Source organism: Carlito syrichta, unplaced genomic scaffold (genome assembly GCF_000164805.1).
Source record: "Carlito syrichta isolate Samal-C Ts95f unplaced genomic scaffold, Tarsius_syrichta-2.0.1 Scaffold304359, whole genome shotgun sequence".
NCBI lineage: Eukaryota > Metazoa > Chordata > Mammalia > Primates > Tarsiidae > Carlito > Carlito syrichta.
This window is the reverse complement of record NW_007248455.1, coordinates 187402-194838: the sequence shown is the minus strand read 5'-3', so window position 1 is coordinate 194838 and position 7437 is coordinate 187402. Positions and strand designations below refer to the sequence as shown.

General features: G+C 41.1%; 1 protein-coding gene across 2 annotated transcripts in view; it reads left to right on the top strand.

Moving 5' to 3' along the window:
* Positions 1-6708, top strand: part of KAT14 (lysine acetyltransferase 14) — a 35042-nt gene extending 28334 nt beyond the window's left edge. For both annotated transcript variants that reach the window (XM_008059779.1, XM_021713237.1), the window contains 4 exons: positions 824-960; positions 2130-2305; positions 3660-3850; positions 5963-6708. In XM_008059779.1, coding sequence (XP_008057970.1) covers positions 824-960; positions 2130-2305; positions 3660-3850; positions 5963-6136 — 678 coding nt within the window. In that variant the 3' untranslated portion in view covers positions 6137-6708. The remainder of the gene's footprint in view (positions 1-823; positions 961-2129; positions 2306-3659; positions 3851-5962) is intronic.
* The last annotated feature ends 729 nt before the right edge of the window (positions 6709-7437 follow it).

Here is a 7437-nt window from a genome sequence, read left to right as displayed (position 1 = left end):
CAAAAAAAAAAAAAAAAATGTATTCACTGGAAAAGAGGTGAGTTTCAAAAAACCCATATGCAGAAACCATAAAAAAGAATGGAATCATGTCCTTTGAAGCAACGTGGATGGAGCTGTAGACCATCATCCCAAGTGAACTGACTCAGAAATCCAAACACCACATGTTCTCACTCATATGTGGGAGCTAAATGGATACAAAGATGGAAATAATAGACTCTGGGGACACCAGTTAGGGGGAAAAGGGGAGGAGGATTAGGGCTCAGAAACTACTGACAGGGCATGGTTTTTCACTGTCTGGGGAGTGGGCCACCTGAGATTCAGTCTCTACCACTACACAGTATATCCATGTAGCAAGCATGCATGTATACCCCTTGCATGCAGAGATGGTAATTGACCCCTGTGGCTCTTTGGATAACAGAGTGGTAATATAAATATGACTCATGTCTATGTTACTTGTTTGATACTAGTGCTGGGTAATATTTAGTAAGTAGGTTGAAGGCATAATATAGACAGCATAGCCTAGAGAAGCTGTAAATCCAATGTCCAGTCCTACATCTCACTCACTTGAATGAATCAAAAGTTTTAAATAACTTCAAAATGTTAAAAATTGTTTGACTTGTAAACATTTACAATTGGGATTCGTTTTTCTTACCTAGTTATATGCAAAGTTGCCTACAAACTTTCTATTGAAGCTTCAGCTTTCTAAATAACGCAAAAAGACCTACTTTCTGACACAAAGATTTAGTAATACTAGTTACCTATAGAAGTTAACTAGTCCTCTGAATAATTTTCTTTCTGTATAACCATTGCTTCTTTCTCATAGACTGCCTTGCCGTCCAGGAAAGGATTTCGACACCAGACCACCAAGTTTTTGTATCGTTTGGTAGGATCAGAAGACATGGCTGTGGACCAAAGTATTGTCAGCCCTTACACTTCTCGGATCTTGAAACCTTATATCAGGTATACGGATAAGAGGTGTGATGCTGGGTGTGTCATGCAGAGTCATGATTGTGGTTTCTGTGCCCTGCTTTCCTGTCGGGGAGAATAACAATGAAAACTGAGCTTGGTGAGACCTCTACAATAAATTAAAAAAAAAAAAAAATTAGCTGGGTGTGGTAGCCGGGTGTGGTAGCGCGCTTGTAGTTCCAGCTACTTGGAAGGCTGAGGTGGAAGGATCACTGGAGCCCCAGCATGTCGAGGCTGCAGTGGCCGGGAGCGGCCACTGCACTCCAGTCTGGGCAACAGAGTGAGACTCCAACTCAAAAAAAAAAAAAAAAAAAAGAAAAGAAAACTGAGCTGCGTTGGTAAGACCTGGGTGAACACCACTTCTACTTGTTTCAACTGTCCTTTTTTGCAGAGAAGATGGTCTTTTGAAGAAACTGTAAAAAGCAACCATAAGTTAACTGCTGGGTTTCTTTGTGATTACCATAATCGTTTTGTTTTAAATATTGAAGTTGTATACATTTTGTAGTCTGTGAAACAAAAACATGGACTGGATGTTGGGGCCACTTCTAGTGGAGTCTGGTGGTCCAGGCTGTGAGGTGAAGTGAGCCAGCTCACGAGGCTTGGCAGCATCTGGCCTGCTACTAGGAGCATGTCATTGCCTCTACTGCCTCACAGTTGCTCTGCAGCTTTGCAGTCACCCTTTCTTCCATGCCTGGCACTAGCTTTCTGAACAGATAGGCTGAATGGCAGTTGGCTTGGCTACTTCAGGCTCAACTTGCTAGTGGTGCTCCGGCTGCCTGGTCAAGTTGTGGTTCTGGAGCTGTGCCCCTGTGTCTGAGCACTCCCCAGGGTGAGCATGATGCTGTTTGTGTTTCCTCACTTTGCTCATGAGGCACCTAGTATGGTTCCCAGTGGCTACAAAGGGGTTTGACCTGATAAATATTAGTAGAGTGAATTTTAGATTTCATTCCAGAAAAGTATGATGGCTATAATCAAGCCAGCTACCATGCAAAGCAGTACAAATTGGTTTAAAATGACAGGCAGATTAAAGTGTTTATATGAGTCGAATACTGGGTATTTTTTCTTTCTTTTTTTTTCATTTGTTTAACATTTATTTCATTACCATTTAAAATATATGGGTATTTTTCTTGACTTGAATTTGTTTATTTTCTGTGATTCTGGAGGCGTGATTATGAAACAAAACCACCCAAACTACAGCTCCTGTCACAGATCCGTTCCCACCTGCATAGGAGTGACCCTCACTGGACGCCTGAGCCCGATGCGCCTCTTGATTACTGCTATGTCCGGCCAAATCACATCCCAACGATCAACTCCATGTGTCAGGAGTTTTTCTGGCCTGGTATGTTCCCTCTCCCAAACCAGGCAGATCATTTTTCTGTATGGTTCATTCTAGTAGTTTTTAAAATTAGTGTATGTCATGTGACCCTAAGATTTTTTACTCATGATTTCATTTACTGTGTCTCTACTGACACAGAAATAAAATATGAATGCCTCTTGCTTTCCTAAAATCAAGAATAAGCCAGCAATTAAAGTAATAAACAGTGTTTTTGTTTGTTTCTCTTCCCTGTTTGTCTCTGCTTCCAGAATAAAAGATTCATCCTGTTTTGCTTCTACATATATTTAGACACCAGGTAATGTCTATCAAAGATACACAGACTGGTAGCTTGGGCGTGTTTGGACACTTTTGGTTTTGGCTTAATAATTCTTCATGTTTTGTTTATTTAGCTGTTCCTTAGAGAGTGTTAATATAGCCAGAAGGTGTTTTAAAAAATCCAAATGCCCTGATCACAGACTTTCTGAGTAAGAGTAAGCCCAGTATGACTTGTCATTTTATCAGCCTTAACAAAATTGTCTCTGAAGACCAAAGCCATCAATGAAAGGAAAACCCCCCACCCCTTTTTTTAGGAACACATTCTAATTGCTAAATATAAGCTTGTTCTTTGTGGATCTGCTTTTCCACGCTGCTTTGACACCTAAAGGAAATAATACACGTTTTCCAGATGTTAGGTAAGGTTTCATCAAGATTAGAGTGGTGCCATCTTTTTTGTCTGGTAATTATGCATCTGTTGATGTGGTGGCAGAGTCATGTTCATTCTTTTGGGAGTGGTGGTGGGCTAAGCACAACGTTTTTGGAGCGTCTCCTGTTTTCTACCCCTATGTTAGGCGTCTTCCATACATTATGCATAGAATCACTTCTTTATTGTGAAAGGTAGCCTTCGTACATAAGAGTGTGGAAATTGTATGTGTATAGGGTAAAGAATATATGAACACTCTCAGGGCATCTTTCCCAACTCTGTCAGGTCTAGGTGTGCTCCTCTTCTTACATGGTACAGAAACTGGCCCTGAGACACTGAAATGTACCAAGTCACACACATGGTGAGAGACGTTGAATTCAGAGCCAACTGTATCTGATTCTGAGCCTGTGTTCCTGCCCACCCTATCCTGCCTCTCAGCTCTTAACATATGCATTTAGGAAAGACTATGTTAATTTCGATATTTTCTAAAATTCATTTTTATTTTTATGATCTGAATGTGTGGTATCTATGGTAATATCTTTGCCTCCAGTTTTGGTGTGTGTGTGTGTGTGTGTTTTTTTAGCATGCAGGTATAGCTATAAGTACAGACTGAACAGCTTGGTGTTCCTTAATTCCAAAAGACACACAGTTTGAACCTCTGTTGCTTCTTTCCTTTAGGCATTGACCTGTCTGAGTGCCTGCAGTACCCAGACTTCAGTGTGGTGGTCCTTTATAAAAAAGTCATCATTGCCTTTGGCTTCATGGTTCCTGACGTGAAATACAATGAAGCTTACATTTCATTTCTGTTTGTCCATCCTGAATGGAGACGAGCAGGGATTGCAACTTTCATGATCTATCATCTGATTCAGGTGAGTTGTCTGTGTTCATGGTTTACTGTCTTGCCTCCAGGCTTCCCTGAAAGAGTTGGGGGAGGAATGAGGCTGGGCTTGGACTTCCTGCACAGCCCAGGAATGGGTTGCCTTGAAAACCAGATGGAAGAAAGTCGGTCATCAGCACTCATGAGGGTATTAAAGCACATGGACAAACATATCAAACCCTCAGAGATAAGACTATTGTTCAGAACCATGTTTCAAAGAAATAAGTTGGTGAGCATGGGTAGTAAATGAGAACATACCAAAGTGAGGCCCTCAAGCATGTCCACTGTCCATATCAGAACATGCTGCTCTCAGAGTCACCACAGTCCCAGCTCTCAGAAGCCAGAGTGGAACTGTGGTTTTTATTTCTTTAAGTATTTGTAAACATTTTAATACCACTGTGTCAATAAGTAGTATATATCCTACTGTTACTGATGGTTTTTAATTTAACTATCATTGCCTAAGCTGATATGAACTTTATAAGTTCATTCTAATATTGAATTATAATTCACCCCTTGATATATTTGTATTGCCTTTGAAGAAAATATACTGTATACTGTATATTTATATACTAACATTAAGAAAATGCACAGATTTTGTTTCCCTCAGAATTTTTCTGGTGACTTTTACCTAGAAATCGTTTGGTATGGAGAATTATGTATTATATAAGCAAGATTCCTCTTAAAGAGATGATGGAGATGATAAAACGTTTTTCCAACTTGCCCCGTAATTCACAAATGTTGGCAGTACCCTTAAAGTGCTGAAAAATGCTTTCTTCCCTCCTCAGACAGTGACTGTAAATCACTCACTGGGTAGTTAACATGAACCACCTACCTTGTGTTGCTGTTTTCTCCTGAGACTACCTCAGTTATTTCTACGTGGTCTCCTCTGCCCCACTCCACCCAGGAGTTGATCTCTACTGTGTTCATCTTTCTATCTAGCAGAAAACATAGGATTTGCTACCTTGCCTGTCACTGGTGAGGGTCTGAGGACAGAACCGGGACGGTACTTGAATGTGTATATGTCCTTGGTGCCCAACAAGTGGCCTGGCACAGTCAGTCATTACTGAGTATTGGCTGGGCGGGTGGGGGGAGGCTTATCTTTGTAGGGCCTGTATATCCCAGGGTCCAAACAGAGGTGGCACTCAGTCATTAGCACTCGGCAGTGGCCTTTTTGACATGTGTGTTTGCAATCTAAAGAACACTAGCATCAACTGCGCAAAATTTTCTTTGAAAACTCACAACATGCTCTTTCTTTGTTATACTAGTAGTTCTCTCTTACCCTAAAAATGCCTTTGGATGTTCTGTGACCTAAGCAGAGGAAAGATGGGAGTTCTTAAATAGGGGCCTGGGGGAGCCTCGGGTTGTCAATCTCAAGGACCCTGTCAACTTTCTTATTTCTGTGCCTCTTTATTAAAAAGTAAGCTCTTAGTTTATATGACTTAATGGGTATCTTATTCTGATTAAAGAATCTAAGGACTTATCTTGTGTTGATAGAAGGATTATTATGCTTCTCCCCTAAGATTAGGCTAATGATGAATATAGAAATCTCAGTTCTAAAAAGGTAATTCTGCTGTTCAGAGGAATGGAAGATAAACTTTTGGATTCAGAAGGTCTATGCAAGATCCTCAGGTTTTATAATTAAGTTCTTAAAATTTTAATTCTTATAATTGTGCATATAATTTAGCACATCTAGGAAGATAATTTTTACAAATTTTGGGGGAGGTACAAGATAACATCTAGTTTAAAAAAGCAAAAGTTATTATTTTGTATTTCTTCAAGGTTGTCATGTTATTGATAGATTTGAAATATTTAAACATAATAAAATCTATCAATATTTTAAATAAAATAATAAAATTGACAATAAAATATCCCCATTGACCCTTTGCTTCAAATTTTAAAAATATAGTCTTGTGAATGTTTTGATTGGCAGCAGAATGCCGTTTGGTTTCCTGCTGCTGTTGGGTGCTGCATATGTCAGCCCCAGTCCCTCCCTGCCTTCCTTGGAATCCGTAACCGACTCCCTACACTTGAAGAGTTTCTTCACCCACTCACCTTCCCTCAGGCCTTTCCATTTTCATCTTGTATTTTTCCACTCTTTTGGCAGACCTGCATGGGCAAGGATGTAACCCTTCATGTCTCAGCAAGCAACCCTGCCATGCTGTTGTACCAGAAGTTTGGATTCAAGACTGAAGAATATGTTTTAGATTTTTATGATAAATATTACCCATTGGAGAGTACAGAGTGTAAACACGCGTTCTTTCTGAGACTCCGACGCTGATGTGAACACAGCTCTTCACAGAGAATGCATGTGCTGTCAGAGAACAGGTCTTCAAGTACACCCACTGACTGGAACTTATTTCATGATGGGCTGTAATCTGCTCTGCGATTGGATGGTCACCAGACCCCTCAACTAAGGTGAGGAAGCAGTGGGCAGTGAAATGAGCAGTGAGCACCCTTCAGCAAATTGCTCTCCGGTCCTTTCTGGGGAGGCTTTGGCAACATCCTGGATTCAGTTAACCTAGACTAAATGATACTGTGGTCCTCTTTCCACCGACAGTCTGTGAGAGTAAAAGAGCTTCTCAGTAGATGCTCTTGGTGAGAATCTGTCTGTCCTGACTTGAGGATAAGAAAATGTGATAGCCAAGAAAGCTTCCCGCAAGGCCCAAGAGGCACTCTCTTGTCCCGAGATGTCAGTGATTGTAAGATGGTTTCATGAAACGATTCCAATCCTGTGCCCAGCCATTGGTGTGTCATCGTTTAATTCAGGAGGACTTCTAGGACACCTGAAGTGTCATCTCTTTTGCTGACTTTGGTTACAGTCAGTAAAAATAAACTAAATGTTTGTGTCTACATGTTGCTTTGCTTGTTCTGTTAACTTATTCCTGCAGTGCATTTGGCCTGGAGATGCAGGATCTCATTCTTCTGTGACCTGTGACTGGATTTGGGATTGGAGTGGTTGAGTACCTGCCACTTGAATGGCCTGACTGGTCCTCTTGTGCTCAGGACAGCTGTACCCCCGGAGCAGAGGTGTGGGCGGTATGAGTAGACCCTGTATGGGTGTGCCCTGAATGGTCTGGAGGACCAGGCTGTTTGGTGTGTTTGTGGGTGTTGGAGATAGACTGTCCATCAAGTTGTTTTGGATCCAGCAAGAACATTTCCAAAAGTATCAGATGTTCTTAAATAAAAAGATGTCCTTGTAACAACCCAAGGCCAGAGCTTTCATCTGGTCATTTGCTTTCAACCTTCTTTAAGTTCAGTGGTTTTTAAGTTTTGGGGATATGGATTGCTTTGAGAATCTGACGTAGGCTGAATGCTCTCTAGAAAACTGTCATACACTGCTGGGCACCCTAGCTCATGCCTGTAATCCCAGCACTTTTAGAGGCTGAGCGGGAGGATCACTTGGGGCCAGGAATTTGAAACAAGTTTGGGCAACATTGTGAGACTTCATCTCTATTTTATTTAAAAAAGAAAAATGAACACTGGCCTACACATTTAAAATTCTGCATCAGGGATCTGTGGACCATGAGTTAAGAATGTCTGTCCCAGAGCCTGCCTATAGCCAGTTTGAATTCCTTCATT